The sequence below is a fragment of the Impatiens glandulifera genome, chromosome 1 (assembly GCF_907164915.1).
Source record: "Impatiens glandulifera chromosome 1, dImpGla2.1, whole genome shotgun sequence".
NCBI classification, from domain to species: domain Eukaryota; kingdom Viridiplantae; phylum Streptophyta; class Magnoliopsida; order Ericales; family Balsaminaceae; genus Impatiens; species Impatiens glandulifera.
In genome coordinates, this window is record NC_061862.1 from 43,194,463 (window position 1) to 43,215,097 (window position 20,635).

The 20,635-nt window shown below is 28.1% G+C and overlaps 2 protein-coding genes across 2 annotated transcripts in view; one reads left to right on the plus strand and one right to left on the minus strand.

The window, feature by feature from the left end:
* Positions 1 to 16,553, plus strand: part of LOC124926073 — a 29,140-nt gene extending 12,587 nt beyond the window's left edge. Inside the window, exons 5-6 of the mRNA XM_047466241.1 lie at positions 16,111 to 16,405; positions 16,520 to 16,553. Coding sequence (XP_047322197.1) covers positions 16,111 to 16,405; positions 16,520 to 16,553 — 329 coding nt within the window. The remainder of the gene's footprint in view (positions 1 to 16,110; positions 16,406 to 16,519) is intronic.
* A 707-nt stretch (positions 16,554 to 17,260) lies between these two features.
* On the minus strand, positions 17,261 to 18,139 carry LOC124926083. The gene has a single exon (XM_047466252.1). The coding sequence runs from the start codon at positions 18,137 to 18,139 to the stop codon at positions 17,261 to 17,263; it is 879 nt and encodes a 292-aa protein (XP_047322208.1).
* Positions 18,140 to 20,635: the final 2,496 nt, after the last annotated feature.

Consider the following 20,635-nt stretch of genomic DNA (forward strand, 5'->3'; position numbering starts at 1 on the left):
TTCATATCTATGTTTTGTTGCATTATCCATGAAACAAATCTAGATCAAGAAAAAAAAAATGAACGGCTGAAAAAATATGAAACAAGCTAACAAAACACATAAAAGTATGGTTAAAAATGACACCTCATGGTGGTTTCCATCTTCAGTCTCAATGACCTTGAATGAGGGTGGGTCCTAGGGAAAGGCCGTCTAAGGGCCCTGCCCACCAAAGCACTAAAAACCAGAAAAAAAATAAAAATAAAATTAATAGCACCAACCAAATTTGATTCCAATTTTCTCAACTTTTCTTACCACAAAGTACACAATTTTGATGATATAATTTCTGCTATAGAAGTTGGATATTTTTCCTTACATACAACAAGAAAATGCTTCATTTTAATATCTCTCATTCTTTTTATCCCAATGTGAGCTCACAAACCAGTATACATATCATTCAATCCCTAAAATGCAAAGAAGTGAGGTCAATGAAATATTTTAATGTAAATATAAATGAAGAACAATAAAAATATTGACAAACATCCAAGAGTTGTTGTTGATGAAGATGTTCCATTCATGTTTTTAAAGCATGCTTCAACCATAAAAATTTGTAATGTTTGGTTTTACCAATGTAGATGCAATTTTCATGTTTAACTGAGTAAATAGTCACATTATTTAACAATGAAAAATATTCACTTTTATATTTTAATTGTTTTGTTTAATAAACTGGATCAATGAAAAAGAATCTGATTTTTTTATAAGAATGAAGACTCCAACAAACATATACATGTAAGTAACTTTATTAGAGAGTGATTTGTGTTAAATAAATCTTTTAACTCTTTTAAGCAGTTAATCTTATTTAATGATATGATAAAAACAATACATCTAGATATAACCAAGTGAAAAAAATCATACCATAGTTAGTACTTTACGAGAGCTTTTTATAGTTAATAGTGGCTTTGTCAATCTTCCAAACTAGACCACTTATGTTATTTTGTACGGCATCATCATCTTAATAGGATGATCCCGTGCGATGCACATGAATAAAAATATATTATTATAACGTCTCGCGTTTATCAAATTTTGTATTGAATTAAAAATATAAAGTGTTATTAGCCTAGTTGGTTAAAGAGTTGTACTTGTTTTGTTAGATTGCGAGTTTGAAACATACATATAGCATTTTTAATTTTATTTTTAACCGTTTTAAGTTTATGGGCGGGTCAACCCAGAATCCGATCCAAGAATCCATTTACTCTCACATATATATCCAAATTAACCACAGCTCTCGATCCGACAATTCGGACACTTTAAAAATTAAACATCATTATATATATAAATTTCCAATATGCCTCATTTTTCTTGTTTTTCTTTCTCAAAGTTTCATAATCCCCATATTCAAAATAATAAACAATAATTATGTGATATTAATTCTATATCAAACAATCTCTAATAATTATTTCATAGTAGACCTTCAATAATGTTAAATGTTAACCTATCACAAAATTCTTAATTATTAGTTGTGATGAAAAATTGTGATAAAATTAAATAGATTGTATCTTTAGTTAAACGAGTACATTGTTAGATCCAAAAATAAAAATTAAGTAATTAGAAATCTTGATATAGATAAATTGCCTTACTGAATTTTTTATATATGTTATTTTAATTAATTTTTATTGATTTATTTGACACAATACTAACATTAATAATGTAAAAGGAATGAAACGACAATGTATTTGTTAATGATTTAACATCAGTTAAACGTCAGATTGTCACCTAACCCAGTCAACCCATAAATCCATTTCTCCTTATTTTCTACTGCTAAGGAATGAGATTGACATTGTGAGATTGACGGGTTAAGTTAAAAAAAAAAAGTGAAAATTAGAAATTAGAAATTAGAAATCACATGCTTTAATGGGTTCAGAATCATTCATGGCGGAAAAGATAAGGGTTCGGATAATTTCTTAATGGTCGGTCGATTAATATGAGATTTCGGCGACCATCGGATTCTGACAACAAATGGGGTTCGAGTTTCTTAGTCATGTCAGAGATGAAAAACGGCATTAAAGTCTCCATTCCTTGAGAATGGCAGAGTTTTGTCCGAAGAAGAAACATAACAAATATGTTCACATTGGTGGCGGCGAAGAGAAAGAAAATAACGAACGATTTCGAAGGAATGTTACTACACCAATGTTTGATCGCCAAATTGAATAAATGAAGGGGAGAGATGCGACATCGGATAAATGAAAAAAAAAACTTGTGTTTTAATTTATGCAAAAGTTAATTGAATACAATATGGTAAAAAACTGAAAAATATATTTTGTGTAAATAATTTGGATAATCATACTAATTCAAATTTAGTAAAATTCGAACTCAATTTAATCCGATTTTAAACCAAACTGAAATATGTAGTTCAAATTAGTATTCCGGAACGTAAGATTTGGATTACGGATTAATCCGCCAAATACTCGCTCTCTTCTTGTTTTGGTGTGGATCTTTCTATATATTGGGTACCTTATAAAAGAATAAAGACATTGTAACTAAATTTGGTTAACTGAAAAGAGTGACTCAAAATTGAGTAATAAAAGTTGTTAGGTGATTGTTTGATTAAAGAAAAAGAAATGGTTCATCAATATAAAAGTAAAAGTAAATAACTATAGTTAGTTTGAATTTGTCTCCATAAAAACAAATATTTGTATTGAAATTTTATATATTTAAATAATACAATTTCTAATTTTCATTTTTTTTTAATTTAACAACCAATCTTTCAAAATTGTGCATATTCCTTTTATATGCTATCAAGCCATTATAAAGAAAGAATAATATGCTTTTTATTTTGCAATATTAGGTCAAATAACTCAAAACTAATTAATTGAATCTTTAAGTAATCCAAAAAATTGTGAGAACTTGATATTATTATGGGATTGAGGCTCCTTTAACACTTTATAATGAATCAATATATTCTTGATGAGGTTAAATAACCCTCTGATTAACATAAAATCATACATTTTCTTTTAATTGCATTATCAAAAACAAAACATCTTAAATTATGATTTTGATATTATATAGACCATTAACTAGTAATCCAAATTACCCTGCTCATAAGTCATAATATTGTCAAGATATTGTAACTGAATGTATTAATAAAATAAAAATAATTATTATTAAAATTTTGGCATAAATCTTAATTTTAAAAAACCTAAATTTTCATTAACCAATATGTAAATAATAAGGGTTGTTTATCAAATAATTAACTAAGACAAAGCAAAAATGATATCTCTTAACTCAAAAGTTGTCTAACACACTATAAGATGCTTTAATACAAATTTGGTCTATAGGCCAACACTATCACAATACGGCACTATACACAATGGAAAATGTTGAGCTTAAATTTGTGTTATTTGGATCGCCCCGACTTAACACGAGACACAATATGATAAATAAAAGTAATAATCAAATCTCCATAATGTTGTAATATAAATTAGTAATTTTGTTTTTATAAGAAATGTGTTAAATAATATACATGAAATATAAAGACAGAGTAGGGATTTGACCTTTTAAACCAAATGGTATAAAATAGAAATAAAGGTTTCATCCTTCAATGGATAAAATATTATTAATATTGTAGAAATTTATTAGTTATAAGTTAAATTTATTTATATACTATAAATATTTTGTTTCCAAAATTGGTTAAATATTTAATATTTATTCAAACTATTAAAATCACAAACAAAGTTAAAATTTAGATAATTTTCCAACATAGGTGTTTTTTTTTTTTAATTTAACTCAATTTAAAAAGAAATGAGGCCAATTTTCTTTTTGTGTGCTGGTCAAATTTTATTATAATGACCTTTACAGATCAGTATTTTCTTTTTCCTGATAATCTTTTATTAAGAATTTAAATATTCAGCCTTTGATAATAAGCAAGAATGGGTAATAATCTATTCAGACATTGTAACCTTATTTATTTTTAAACCATCCTGTTTTAGTTGAAAAAACAAAAATAATAGATTGATTATTTCATCATTTCATATGTAAAGATTTTTAAATTAACTAGTTTACACGTTATTATCTTAATAATTAAATATGTTGGTGTGATTTTTAAAGTGAAAAAATTGAAATTAAAAATATACATATAATTGAGACGAAACATGAAATTAACTTTTAAAAGAATAAGGCCAAAACAATAATTTTTTAATTGGGTGAATTTTTAAGTTATGTTTGTTTAAAAAATAAATTTGAGTTAAAAAAATATATATACATGTGTTTGAATAGTAAAAAGAAACATTTTTTTTATTTGGCCCTTCTTGTGAGGAAGAACAGATTAAGCATAAGCATGTATAATTAGTAATAGAGGATCTTGCACGATAATGTGATGAGTTTTTAAAGTGGTTGGAAATATCTGTTAGTTTATTAAATATAACACATTTGATTTATATATACAAAAATAATATTTTGATAAATAAGAAAAATTGCAATTACAACATGACACAACACTCGAGAAAGTGGATCTACCGATTTATTATATTTAATTATCATAATATTGAATATGATACTAATTATTGTTAGAATTATCCTAATTTAGATCCTAATTTAATGTGTGAGAAATTAAAATCTTGAATGCGGCGGAAGCGTACCTTAATTAATCGCATGAATCTTCTCTTTCCTTGTAATAGAAAAAGTCTTAAATCTTCTATTTTTTAGACTTTCTTTATTTGGAATGGATCTTCCATTTGATGAGTAAGTCAACAGATTTCTCTCTATGTTGATGGGGACGCAAAGGAGAATCGACGTTAATGGGGACCATTACCGTTACATATAACCAACAATAAGTTAGTTATTATAGTTTGACAATTTCTAATTTAGCCCCTTCATAAAATTAGAAATGTCACTTAGGTATCCTCACTTTATTTTCATGACAAATACACTCATAAGCCATAAACTTAATTTCACATTAAATCACATTATTTTGGCTTATATTAAATATGACACATGCACAATTATTTATTATACAAGTGACCCTAAAAATTCCAACAATCATAACTGACACTAGAATAATAATAAAAAAAAGCTGTAAATTTTCATTTAACAATATATACCTAACATAAATGATTTTTTACATTTTTTTTTAGTTTTACAAATGTATGATATTTGTTCACACTTCCTCACAAAATATATTTAAATTGGGTTGGTGTAATACTACAATTTTTGGAGATTGTTCTAGTTTTTATCTATTTTCCAAATCTTAATTTTAAAAATATGTATATTTATTTTTCACAGATATTGTTCTTCATTCTATATTCATAGTGGTCATTAACAATAATATTGTCTTACGTTTTAGTTTAAGACACATAGAGTTTACCAAATAATTACTTGTAAACTTATATAGTATCAAATACATATTTGTTAGTTGTTAAATCTTTGTAATTGATTATCTTTACATATTTTTATTTTAGGATTTTAACACTATTTAATAAGTTTTCAAAAAAGTATTGTATACTTTTTCAAATCAGTTTAATTTGTTTATCTACCTCAAATTAGTATTATATTTATATGTAAATATTTGAAGAATGACTTACTTTTATCATACATTTTTATTTTATATATTCTAGGACTTCTTTTGCATGTATCATATATTTTTATTTCATCAGTTTCTATTTGTATGAATTGTTTATTGTAATTTTTTTTATCTTTAATAACTCATTTGATTTTTACACTAAATATTTTTTCTTTATTTATGAAAATTATTGAATTAATTTTCTCAAGAAGTATTCTCAAATATTCATGTTAATTTTTTTTATTAATGAAGTTTAGGAATTTGTAATTAAAAAATTGAGATTTAGATAATTCTCAATAATAACTTAATAGTGTAGAATCATGTAGAAAAAAGTAACATTATTAATATGTCTACATAAAATACTCTGAAACTCAAACATTCGGACAAAAATAATTAACTTGGCAATCTAACATAGTATAACACACTACAAAACAAATTTTTCGTAGTGACTTTTTATTTGTTGCCAAAATAATTTCTACTATTTCAAATATCATAGTTGTCCATTCTTCCTTCACTAATAAGGCAACGCAAAACATCAAACCTCTTAATTCATTTTGGAACAATTTAAATATTTTGTTAGTGTACGTATTTTCAAATTGTCTCTTAATAGGATAGTCAGTTATTACGGGGATCACAGAATTGAAAGAAGCAAAATCAAAAACTTTTTCATTTTCAATCTTCCTCTTTAAAGCATTATCATATTTCTCAAGAAATTTTTTCAATGAAGTTTTAGAATGCACATACTCATAAAAAAGAGCATGCATACTTCCAGTTCTCTGAGATGTAGGCATGTTTGCCCAACATTTATCTTTGACCAATACAGACATTCATTTATTACGTTCTTCATTCAAAAATTTCAACCAGACATTATTCTGTAAGTTAAACTCTTCAATCATACTCTATCAATTATCATCACACTCATCAACCGTAAGTGAGTATATATAATGTTCTCATTTGTTTCTTTATCATTTTATACTACGCAAGACCACCTAATTTAGTTGGAATTTTTTTCATTATATGCTAAAGACATAAACGTTGATGAGAATTTGGAAATACCTATACAATTGCAATTGTCATTGAACGACATTGGTTTATGACTATTGCCTTTGGAGCACATTCAAACATACATATCAACAAAGTTTTGAATAATCATATGAATGATTTTGTATCTTCACTAGATAATAGTCCACATTCATGTAAAATAGATTGATCATGATGATTCCCTCCAACAAATGGAGCGAAAGACACATGTCATAATTATTAGTCAAATAAGTAGTATCAAAAGTAATGGCATCGGAAAAATAATCATATACAGCTCTTGATCTTGCATATGCCTAAAAAATATTTCTAATCCGAGATTCACCATTTAAATCAAGTGCGTAGAAAAAAATTGAGTTCCTACTTTACATGCGGAAAAAATAAGCACTCAAAGCTTCAGCATCTCTATTCCCTAATCTCAACCTTATAACATCTGAAATATAATTTCTACATCTTCTTTCATCCAATAGAAATTATCATAGCCTTCATCATTTAGTTCTAATCTTCTCTTCGTAGATATATCTAATACTTTATTAGATCTAAAATATCGTGATTTTTTTGGACTCAATATATGGTTATGTTCAAGGTGTACACCATTTATTACAAAATTTGTATCACCTTGAATAATTACATTAATCTTAACTTTACAATTTGTCTTAATCGAAGATCTAGGATTTAGTAAATTTCTTGACCTAGATACTTTGCTACGACTCTTAGCGCATCCAATAGAATTTTTTTTTTCAGCGACTCCATTTTTTCCACTTAATTTAGAAATACCGAAACCAATATTCTCCGAATAAGATTTATAAAATGAAACTCTGGAAAAATAGACAATAATATGTTAAAGAGGAAAAGTTTTAAGAGTCTTAAGTATTATCTATCAACCTTTACAAATAACCCTTATAAAGGAGTAATTAGCCTAAAAACCTTAAATTACTTATACATACTCAAGCCCATTAATAATTAAATAAGCCCTAATTACATAAAAGATAATTAAGACCAACAACTCTCAATTTACCGACAATCAATGCTTAAACTTACCACCCTGTCCATGAGACACACAATTTGGGCATAAGGATTAACGTTAAATTGTTTGTCCTTGAAATGAGTATATTTTCAATAATGGTCTTTAAAAACAGATGGACAAAGCTCCCACTCATCAAATACATCATCTGAAATGAAATCCTCTCATACAGTCCACGCCTCTTGAACATCTTATTCGGAAATTTTGTTAGAAGCTGAAAATGTTCATTTGGAAGCAACCAAAAACAATGTCAGGGAACTTTTCTTTTCTTAAATGCCCAGATGAGAAACTGGCAAGAGAAATAAAAGAGTTTCCAAATGGGGCCTAATCTATTGCAATAAGATCGTAGTAAAAAAATAAAAATAAAAACACACATTTTGTTGTCAAACCTGCCAAGATTCTTCACCCTTGAAAATGTAAGGTTTAGGGACTTTGGTTACATCTGAAAATACAGTCTTATGATCTCCCCATTGCACCAAAGTACACTTTTGGTTTTGATGTCAGCCATTCATGTTTACTAAAGATCTCTATGGAATTTAGTGTTACAACTGCTGAAAAGACTGAGCCTGGACAACAAACAATCATAAAAATGAGAGTCAAGCAAGAATGGGTAAAACATAATGAACTTTTAATCCCTCAATATACTTTAAGTTCTTGACCTAGGTATATATGTCCCTAGAATGTAGTCTTCCTTATAACAAATGAACTTAAAGGGAGGAGATTGAGATATTTTCAGTCAAAAAAATCGGTTATCAATAGTTCACTTATCAAAAGTAATTCATTAAAGAGGAAGAGGTAAAACGTATCTTTCATGAACAGCTTTAGACAAAACAAAGCTTGAAATAATACTAACAGCAACCAATCTTTATAAATTTTGGACCTTATTAGTTCATTTTGTCCGTTTGTTTTTTTTTTCAAATTATTGATCTTTTTGTTTAACTCCATAAAATATTTAATTCTTTATATTTCTCTCTTTTACATAATGTTTGACTTTTTTTTTATGAGTCAAATAAAACACTCTTGTTAAAATTATGATTAATTTTATAAATATAACTATAATTAAATGATTTTTTCTAATTAAAATGTGTAAATTAAAAATTAAACATACTAAATTAAACTATTAAAATAAAATGTATTATATAAAAAATAAAATAAATTACTTACCATTAAATATTAAAGACGGTATTGAGGAAATCGTGAATTACGTTGTATGTCATATATGCATCATCGTCCACAAACTATCACTTTTCGAGGGCGATTCATTTTCGTTCAAGTGCACGACCTTAACCCACCACACCAAAATTATTTATTAGTAAAAACGTCAAACATACTTATTAGAAATTGAATTAAACTCGCATTCTCACATCTTACAAAACATTGATATATTGTAATATGATTTAATATATTGCTTCTATTAGGCTGTGTATCAAATAAACTGTAACAATATGTGAACATGAAGCAAAAATATCTACATAAATTCACATTATGTATGTTATCAACTTTTCAAGGCAAATTAGCCTCTTAGAATTACGTTGTAGCGAAGGACTCCAAGCTTAGCACAAAACACTATTAATGACAAATATTGAATCATATTTCAATAGAGTATAATCAATATGTTTTCAGTTTCTATTAATTATTAATTTATGATTTTTTGGGGACCGAAAATTATAAAAGGATCTCCCGAAAAAATATTATCTCAAGTTTTTCAATTTTTTACATTGGCCTAAGTCGGGACCGGACAAATTTATTATTTTAGAGAGTTTATTAATTTACCGAATATTAATTTAAAGAGTTTCTACATATGTGAGAGTAAATGGACATTTGGGTCGGATCGTGGGTTGACCCACCCATAAACTTGAAACGATTAAAAATAAAATTAAAAAATATTATATGTATGTTTCGAACTTGCAACCTAACAAAACAAGTTCAACCATTTAACCAAGTGTGATTGGGGTGTGGTTTTTCGATGAATAATAGGTCGGTAACAAATGAAAGTGGTTAAAAATATGAATCAAATATTTGATTGACCAAAGTGTGAGGTCACGAAGTTAAATGTCGATTGAGATTGGTGGTTTATTTTTATATGGATAAGAGACATGTGAAATTGTGAATGGTACGTGGTTTTCCAAGGGATAAGAGGTGGGTAGAAAAGGATTGTGAGGTCACAAAATTAGATGTCGGTTGAGATTGGTTTGTTTGTTTGCTAAAAGATAATAAACGTGTGAAACTATGATTGAGATTGGTGGTGGTTTTCTGAGAAATAATAGGCGTTTGAAAATGTGATTGAGATTGATGGTTGGTTTAACAAGGGATAAGAAGCGTATAAAAATATGATAATAAGACATATGAAAAAGTTTGAGTCACAATATAACGACTAATTAACTAATTAGTAATAATTATTAAATACAAAATATATATACATACACAAAATTATAGAATTATTTCAACAATCTTAAGTAGTCTAGCATTTACGGTGTTCACATTTCATGTTTAAGACCATGGTTTGAATCCCAAAAACTACAAATTTAAAAGTAAATATTATAAATATTTGAGAGATCGATGTTAAAGAATATATTATTGAGTATAATATATGGTGACACAACTTTTAAATAGGAATAAGATGCGTGTGAAAGTGTGATGTCGGAATTATTGATTGGTTGGACAAGCATTTGAAAGTGTGAGGTCACGAGGTAAAGGTTGAGTGGTGGTGGTTTGTCAACCGAGAGGATAAAGAGACATATAAAAAAGTATGAGTCACAAGATGATGGTAAATTTGGGGGTTAGTAGTTGGTTTGACGAGGTATAAGAAGTGTGTGATCAATTGAATTGGTTGTTGATTGTTGAAGTGGGGGTAAAAGAGGTCGTCTAATATTTGTGGGTTGTTTTCTGAAGGGGCAAAGAGGCATATGAGGGGATAAAGATGCATTTGGAAAAAGTGTGAGTCATAAGATGATGGTCAATTGGGGGATTAGTGGTTAGTTTGACGAGGGATAAGAGGTGTGTGATCGATTGGAATTGGTTGTTAATTTGTGGAAGTAGGGGTAAAAGAGGTTGACTAAGATTGGTGGGTGGTCTACTGAGAGGATAAAGAGTCATATAAAAAAGTGTGAGTCACAAGAGGTCGATTATGATTTAGTGGGTAGTTTGCCGAGTGGATAAAGAGACATATGAAAAAGTGTGAATCACAAGAGGACGACTAAGATTGATGGGTGGTTTGCCGAGGGAATAAGAGGTGTGTGAAAGTGTGTGAGGTCAAGAGATGAAATGTCGATTGGGATTTGGTGGTTAATTTGCCGAAGTGAAGGTAATATAAGGGTTCTTCTTAACAAATTAAATATTAGTGGTTAAAAATATATATATGAGATGTTGATTGACCGAAGTGGTCGTTTGGGGGGATTGGTTGTTGATTTGTTGAAGTAGGGGTAAAAAAAATCGCGATAAGAATAAATATGATGAGATGTGAGGTGAGGTGGGGATTTTGGTTGATTTGTTGGGATAAGAAGCCAACAATAAAAGGAGATATCAACGGTTAAAAATATATAAATGATATGTTGATTGACTAGAGTATAAACGTGTATGTGAGATCACGATATTAGAGGTCAAAATTAGGATTGGTGAGTGGTTTGCCAATTGGATAAAGAGGCGTATGTGTGAGTCACGAGATTAGAGGTCAATTGGGGAGATTGATATTTGGTTTGACAAGGGATAAGATGTGTGTGAAAGTGTGTGTAAGGTTATATGATATAAGATGAGATGAGATGAGATGAGATGAGTTGTTGATTGAGATTTGGTGGTTGGTTTGCCAAAAGTGGAGAATAATTTAAGAGGTCGGTAACAAATGAGATATTAGTGGTTAAAAATATATGAATGGGATCGATATTGATTGACCAAAATGTAAAAGTGTGTGAGGTCACGAGATTAGAGATCAATTGTGATTGGTGAATTATTTGTCGAGGGAACAAAGACACATATGAAAAATGTGAGTCACAAGATGAGAGGTCAATTGAAGGATTGGTGTTGGTTTGACGATGATAAGTGGTGTGTGAAAGTGTATGAGATCACGAGATGAGATGTCGATTTAGATTTGGTGGTTGGTTTACCGAAGTAGAGGTAAAAAAAGATGTCGCGATAATATAAAAGATGATGGTATTAAATGAGATATTAGTTGTTAAAATATATGAATGAGTGTGTGAGGTCACGAGTTCAAATGTTGATTGGGATTTATGGGTAATTTTCCGAGTAGATAAAAAGGAATATGAAAAAGTGTAAGTCACAAGATAATAGGTTGATTAACGGTAAAAGACGTCGCGGTAAGAGTAAAAAGTATGAGATGAGATGTGAGATTTGTAGGGATAAGAGACCGATAATAAAGGAGAGTTTGGTGGTTAAAATAATATGAATAAAATTTTGATTGACCGAAAAGTGAAATGTTTGAGCTCACGATACTAGAGATCGATTGAGAATGGTGGTTGATTTGACGAGAGATAATAAGTGTGTGAAAGTGTTTTAGGCCATGATATGAAATATGGATTGTGTGATTAGTGGCTAGTTGTGAAAGTAGTGGTAAAAAAGGTCGCGGTAATAGATAAGAGGTCGATAATAATGTAAAGTACGTATAATGTTAATTTAGATAAAAATAGAATGTATGACAACTTTAAATAAAATTTCTGGATTGATCTATAGTAACTAAAAAGATAAATGATGTAATTAATTTGATTCTTAATAATAAGAAATCTACATTTGTTTTTAAATGTTTCTCAAACTCATAATTTTTTTTTAGATATTGAATAAATTTTAAAATATATGTTAACATTAAATTTTGTATTAAACTAAATTTTTATAAACTAAAACTAGTTTTAATTAATTAAATTTGAATAATATTTATTTAACCTATAATATTTATATAAATAATTAATATTTTGTTTATACTTTTATCCAAAAAATACACTATATTCATGGTAAGTGGTAACTAAGTCTGTTATTTTAAAGACTACTATAGCCTTGTTTTCTTTGGGTTTTTTCAAAAATCCATCCAAAATCAAGTTTTCAATCAATCATTTCTCAATAATCACATCACTCATTTCATTAACCAAAATACTAAAATACCTTCAATTTTAAATTATTATTTTTTTATTTTATTCATATATATCAATACCTTTTAGGTCTTTTTACCAAAAATAATCATTATCTTCTCAAAATCATCACCAATCATTATTTTTTTTCTCTCTAGATTTTTTCAAAAACCCTAATTCGAACAAACCCTATGTTTCAGGTAAAGAAGCAGTAATTCTGTTGACTTCTTATAATAAATTTGATAATTTTAAAGTTAATTAATGTAAGAGGAGTGATTGGGTGAGAGAATTTGGTGAGAGAATGACTTGGCATCACAAAAATGTAAAAGTGGGAGAAAGAGAGAAATTATTTGATTTTTTCAACAAATAAGATTATGTGAAGTCATTATCTCACCAAATTCTCTCACCTAATCATTTCTCTTAATATAAAGTAAAGTTGTTGACATCTTAATTATATATGTATATATATATATATATATATTATATATATATTTTAACAAATATTATGAAATAACCGTTTGAATTCGCACTACAGTAAAAAGTTGATATGATATAAAAATGACAAGTTATTACAAATTAATTTAGTAGTTATATGTTTAAAATTTATCAATTATATATTTAAAAACATTTATTGTTAAAATAATTCTAAAGATTTAAAATTAATTTAAAACTTAAATATTTTTAATGAAATATTTATTTTATAACATAAATTAATTAAGTGAAATATTTAATTTAAAATAAAATATATATAAAAGAAAATAAAAGAATAATTTAAATATTAAAAATGAAAAAGAAAGAAAGTCAAATAATATGTAAGATGGAAGGTATAACATTTAAAAAAAAAAACTGAAAATGGGATATAACAATCAGGAATTTTAGTTCATTCCTCCGTACTTAAATATTAAGCTTCGATTCACTTTGAATTCCTTATTTATTTGTCTTACGTTCTTTAGGTAACCTATTTCTACCAAATCATCATAACTTTTTGTTTTCATTTTAAAAATTCATTCTAAATTCATTGTTATCTAAGCATTTTTTATTTTCTTTCATTTTCAAATTGATTTTTAATTAATTAACAAACAAAAAAATTTAACTATCCATTTGTTAATTATAAAGTGATTTTTAAAACTACAATGATTTTTGAATTATTTTTATTTTACATTATTTTTAGCTACTCAACTACTTTTTCAAAATTCATCATATTTTGAATTTTCAAATTGAGTCATATTATATTATGGGCCGGACATTGGATTAAGCCACATAAGAGGATACTAAGAGTCTAAACCCATCACCCTAAAAAAAATATTTAACCTAAATCATAATATATATTATTATAAGAGTAGTAATGAATAGAGATCTAAATCATAATATATATTATTATTCCTTACATATTCTTCTTGTCAATATTTTTTACAGTTCCCTTTCAATATTCTTATTATAATTAATTAATTAAAATAATTTTTATTTATTTTATTTTAATTAATTATATTATAAAATTATTATATCTTTTTAATATAAATTAAAATATAGGAAGTAAAATTAAAATCAAAAACACATTCTTTCATTTTATATATGATAGACCTTCATTATTATATGTCAATTAACTTCTATCTATTGATTGTGTTCATTCAAACTTGTAACACTTCAGTCTTCTTTAAAAGTTTTATCGTATAGAAAATAAATTAATTGATTTTAAATTTTTATTAAAAATGTAGATTCCCTCTTCTAGCCTAGCGGCAACAAGACGTGGATATCTCTAGCCTCTATAAGGTCTTGAATTTAAACCCGTCAGACGACAAATTTTGTGTCTAGTTAAATGATTAAGTGTGTTTGCGGTAGGGCTGCAAATGAGTCAAGCTACTCACGAGCCGCTCAGTCAAAGCTCGACTCGAGTTTGACTTTGACCAAGTTCGAGCCGAGCTTGAGCTCATAAAATACTTGTTTAATGGCTTGTCGAGTTTTTTTGAGTTTGATACTAAATAATATATTTGTATTTATTTTAATATTAAAATCTAAACAAATATTTTTTATTCACTCTCTCCGTGTTCAAAATTCGTATGTCAGACCCACGTTATTATATCATATTGCCCCAAAATTTAAAATTAGAAACACTAACTCCCTAATCCGTCATCATTTAATATAATATATTTCCTAGATATATTTCATAAATATATCTACGGAATATATTATATTCTAACAATCATATCATGTATTTTATCTATTTTCTTTTATTTTTACAATTTTTCTCACTTTTTCACAAGCATTCTTCGATTTTCACAATTTTTCTCATTTATTCACAATCACTCTTCATTTTCATAATTTCTCTCACTTATTCATAAACACTCTTTCTTCTTCCATCACTTCATTTTTTTATATTATTTCATTTGATAATTAGTCAACCCAAGTTACTCAACCATTTCTTTCGTTGAATAAGTATGTAAGTTTAACATTTTTGTTTTAAAAATAAATTTTGGTTTAAATTTCAGGTACAATACAAAGGCAAATTTTACTTGAGGGATTTTAAACCAAAGGTTGAGATTCTCAAATCTCCATTTTTGTTTAAATTACCCCTTGAAGTTGAAGAGAAATGCATTAAAGAGTGGGAATATGTAGTTGTTGGTAACTATATAGAAAAATCGTGTATCTTTCCTGGTCACTAAGGATGCCTTGCTAAAGCAATGGGAGCACATTGGACTAGAAAATGTATCTGTAAATATCAATGATCTTTATTTCCTAAAGTTCAAGAAGGGAACAAATTTGGAGAATATTCTGAAGTTGGGGTATACTTATGTTGGGTCAAACTGCATGAAGCTGGAAAGATAGTCTGAAGGATTGAACCTACGTAGCAAACCGAAAGAAACGGCTCAAATTTGGTTCAAACTAAGGAACATTCTAGCTCATATGTACAATGCAGAAGCACTTAGTCATTTTTCTAGTCTACTAGGAAAACTATTGTATATGGACCAATCATAGAAGAAATAGAATACATCACATATACTAGGATAAGCATTGAAGTGCACACTAGAAGTACTCTACCAGCAAAAATGACAGTTATTGACAACAGAGGTAAGCCCACAGTCATGGATATTTCATATGAATAGAGGCCAAACAGATGTGCATTATGCAATACTTTTGAACATGTCAGTAATCAATGTGAAAAAACAATTGAAGAACAATAGAAAATCTTGAAAGTTTAGAAACAGAAGGATAGCCTAAAAGTTCAGGAGTAGAATGAGAAAGCTAGGAAAATGAAACTGAAGAATCAAGAACTGGAAAGTATCTAGAGGAAACTAAAGATGAAGAAGCATATGATGAAAATGTTGAGGATTCAGAAGAAGGAGAAGATAAAAAATTAGAGGAAGGAGAAGATGAAGAATCGGATAAAGAAGAAGAAATAGAGGGTGAAAATGAAGAAGAATTAGAGGAATAAAAATGTGAAGAATCAGGGGATGAAAACAATGGAAAATTAGCAGATGAAAGTGATAGAAAAGTAGTGGAGGAAAGTGAAGAGGAAACTATAAAAATAGATCGAAACAACTCAGACAAAGTTGAAGTTATTGAATGCGCAACTCACAAACAAATATCATCATATGCAAAAGTTCAATCACTAATAGTAAAGCCTAGAGCCAAACAGGTGAGGATGCGACGTAAATATAATCGCTGGAATTCGAGGAATGCAAATTGGGTTTTGAGGAATGCAAATTGGGTTTTGAGGAATGCAAATTGGGATTCTAAAACAGAGTAAGAGTAGTCAAAGAGGAAGTTCACAACAAAATCAAAATTTTAAAATTGTAGGTCTTGTATGCTTTTGTTGTTTTTTACTGTAATCTTTGTTTGTTTGTTGTTTCCAATCAGATACTCAGACGCGTCGTTGTTTGTCATCCTTTAATCAAATATAGAGATTGTCTAACTTTGATTTTGACCCTCTCCCACTTTTGGGATTTTTAATTAAATAGCGCTAAGTTATTTTCCTTTAAAAAATTGGTTTAAGTTTGAGCTCGGTTTTGAAAATTTAATTTTAGCATAAGATTTTCGAGCTGAATTGAACTTGTATGTAATTAGTCAAGTCGAGTTCGAGCTCAAATTTATAAACTTGTTCGAGTTCGAACCGATTGAGCTAATAAATACTTAATCGAGTCGAATTCGAGCTCAAATTGATTTAAACTCGACTCGGCTCATTTGCCGCCTTAGTTTGCGGACTATGTACCTAGTCGTATTACAAAACAAAAAAATATATATTTATTTTTTAATATAAATTGACCAGCTTAATTAGTTAGGATGGAGTCAATTACAAATTTACTTTACTCTAAAAAGAATGATTAAAGCCTGTCAACACATATTTGCTTTGAGAAGAAGATAGCTAACAAAACTAATGAATGTGTAGCCCACCAAATAAAAATAAAAATAATAATAATAACAACAAAAATACAAGATTCAATTCTCTTAACCGGACAGGCAGACCCACGGTTCATTCATTTTTCGACGTGGTTCGATTCGATTGGTTTTTCATCGAATCGATCAGAGTCGGTACAAGAAATTAATCGAATTGAGTGCGGAACTCGCGGAACTCGGTTTCGATAAAATTTGCTTGCACACTTACTTCGAAGCACAAAAGACGAGCGAGAAACCGAGTCCTGTAATATTAGACTTCTGAAAGCTCTGCTCCGAGCAACACCGCAACTTCTCCTCCTCCGGCGCCGACGTTTGAAACACAAACACCGCCTCCCCAAACGCAGTTCCAAATAACCAATTATATAAATCCCAGAAAACCTCCACCGCCGCACCATCAATCGAAATCGTTTGATTCCCCCGAAACTTCCACTGTAAACGCTTCACAATCAAAGCAATGTTAGAATCAAGTGAGATCACTAGCCTTGAATTATCAACCGTATCGCAATCGATCATAAGTTCATGAATCGGACCATCATCGTGAAACCTAACCTTAGTCCCAAACGCTCTCTTCCCAAATATATGCTCCCTTTTCGAAACAAACGTCGCATTTACAATGGAAAGGATCGAACCCGTCTTCTCAAATGCTTCTTTTTTCATATCACCAATTATCAAAACCATTTCACCGTAACATACTAAAGCTAAGTAAAACCCTTCAATTGGTTCAGGCCCTGATCCGAAATTGGCTGATGATAAATCCCAAAACAAACCAAGTTTGATAGAATTCATCTCTAAAGTTTTAAACCCTTTTCGTTTTGAGAATAGGGAAAGCTTTATAATTGATTTGGAAAGAGATTTACCGGAAAAATCAGAAATTTGAAGGATATAGAACTGACCCATCAAGTTCTTGCTCCAAGTAATGGTGACCAAACAAGAATAGCCAAGTACATTGCAGTTATAGACGCATATGACTGTATTATGATTCAAATTGGAACATGAAACATCAGTCGATGATCTATTCAAACTGGAACATGAAGCATTTGCAACCTGTATTACGTTTTCGCCAAAGCAAGTTGGAAAATCCATCATTTGTTTGAGAATGAATGAATGAATGATCGATTGATGGGTGGGGGTATTTAAGGTTTGGGGAAGAAGAGGGATGAGATGGAAATGACAATTAGGGGGCCAAAATTATGGAACCGGGCCTAATTAATTATCGGTCTATATCCATAAACACAAAATTAATCTGCCTAAATTATTTCCACTAATTAAGTAAAATGCGCGTGCAGATCATTCTCTCTCTCCTTCTCTAACACATTTACAAACTAACAAACAAATTAATTTTTAAAACTATTTAATGTAGCTGAAATCTGAATACACTTTGTTTAAAAAAACTAGTCCACTAGCGAAAAAAAGATTAACTATATTTGCGGACTATATGAGGAGAAATTTTTAAAATATAAAAAATAAATAAAAATATCATTATATTGACTTTTGATTGGAGTTTAAAAGCATCACATTTATCGTTACATAATTTGTTTTTTATCAAATCATGTAGATTGATTTACTATGGTACTTTTAAATATTAGAAATCTTGTATTAAATATCATATATTCAATTCTGTTTAAAATTGAATTGAGAGTATATTAATGTATTTTTTTATTTTATTTTTTTTACTAGTTTTTTACATTACAAATTTTAGCTGATATAATTCATCTTTACTCTCTTCGAAAATGCTGATAAAAATTATATCGAAAGCTTTTGAATAATTTGTTATACTTTTATATTTATAACTAGTTATGTAAATAAATTGTGTTCGGTTTAGAAGTATCATTTTTTACAATTGAGTTTTTCATTTTTATTTATTATTTAGGATCTTTAATTTTGTTTGATTGTTTAGATTTTTTAAACACTTTTTATAATTTATTTGTAAATAATTTTTACAATTTGAAACTCTTTATTTAGAATTTAGGACGAATGAAATAAATTTAAAATAATAAAATATGATAGTTCGAGTGGTAAGAAACTATGTTTAAGATAATATAATTGTGGTAATTTTTTTTATCAAGCTAATGAATATAATTTAAGAAAACATTCATTTTGTCAAAGAAAAAGAAACATTTGAGTTATTAAACTAAATTTAAGGTTAAATGCGAAACAAAATCTATATATATATATAATGATGCTTAATTTTTAAAGTGTCCGGATTGCCGGGTCGAGAGCTGTGGTTAATTTGGATACTTGGGTCGGATTGTGGGTTGACCCGTTTTTAAATTTAAAACGGTTAAAAATAAAATTAAAAATGCTAGAGGTATGTTTCGAACTTGCAACCTAACAAAACAAGTACAACTCTTTAACCAATTAGGCCACAAAGACTTTATATTTTAAATTCAACACCAAATTTGATAAACGCGGGACGTTTTAATATTAATATAAGTTCAACTTTTTAACTAACTAATATATAATGATGTTGACTAAATGGATACTTAGTTCGGATTGTGGGTTGACCCACCCATAAACTTAAAACAGTTAAAAATAAAATTAAAAATGTTATCTGTAATTTTTTTTTACGGTTTTTTATATTATTACTCGTGCAAATGCACGGCTAAATGCTAGTTATTATTATTTAAGTGTTAAGATGTATTAATAACAAATTATTGAATGCAAGTTATGCAACTACTACTAATCATATTATTACAGAATTTTTAACCTTTAAAGTGAGCTATATTTATTGGAAAATTTAGTTTAAGTGAGAGTGCAGTTAAAGTGATTTTTTATTACAAAATCTTTAATTTGAAAAAGAAGACCATCTAAGGGTAGGGTTAATTTTCTAAATTATATATAAAAAACAATTAGTTATTTACCTTAGATTTGTGACTTTTCTTTTAAACAAAAGTTTATTTAATTAATTAAAACAGTTATTTAAACCTATAACCACAAAACCAAGAAAATATAATTACAAGGATTCCAACAAACCATGGCAATATTTGCTACCAACAAGAAACCTGCAATTAGTATTAACCAAAAAGGTCCTTTTTCTAATTAAATATGAATAATGATTTCTTATATTTTAAGTACTGAAAAGAAAATGAGATCTCAATAATCATCTGGTTTAGCAAAATGAGCCTTTGAGTATGATGACAGCAATTTGCATTTGATTAACTCAACTGATCACACCTACCTTTTAGGTTACTATAATATCAAACAAAACTATATTTGGTAAAATAAAAATAGGTTTTAATAATAATCTTAAAACTCACAAGAGCTCAAATAATAAATATCTTATAATTTAAGATATCAGATATTTTAACTTAATCCTCACTAATAATTAACCTATAATTTAATGTTGTCATAAGTATGTGGTCATCTAGAAAATAAATCTGATTTATAAAACAATAATAATAATAATAATAATCTTAAGATTCTAAACAAGGTAACAACTCATTAAATTCTGTCATTAATTAAACTCTACTTCAAATTAAGAAATTTGTGGATAAACTAAATAAAACGCCATTTCTTAAATTTAATTTGGATGGTAGATATAAAAATCATATAGTGAAATGTAATAGAAACATAGAGATC

Excerpts from the sequence above, each read along its gene's own strand:
- LOC124926083 (XM_047466252.1), bottom strand. The coding sequence starts at position 18,139 with ATGGATTTTCCAACTTGCTTTGGCGAAAACGTAATACAGGTTGCAAAT.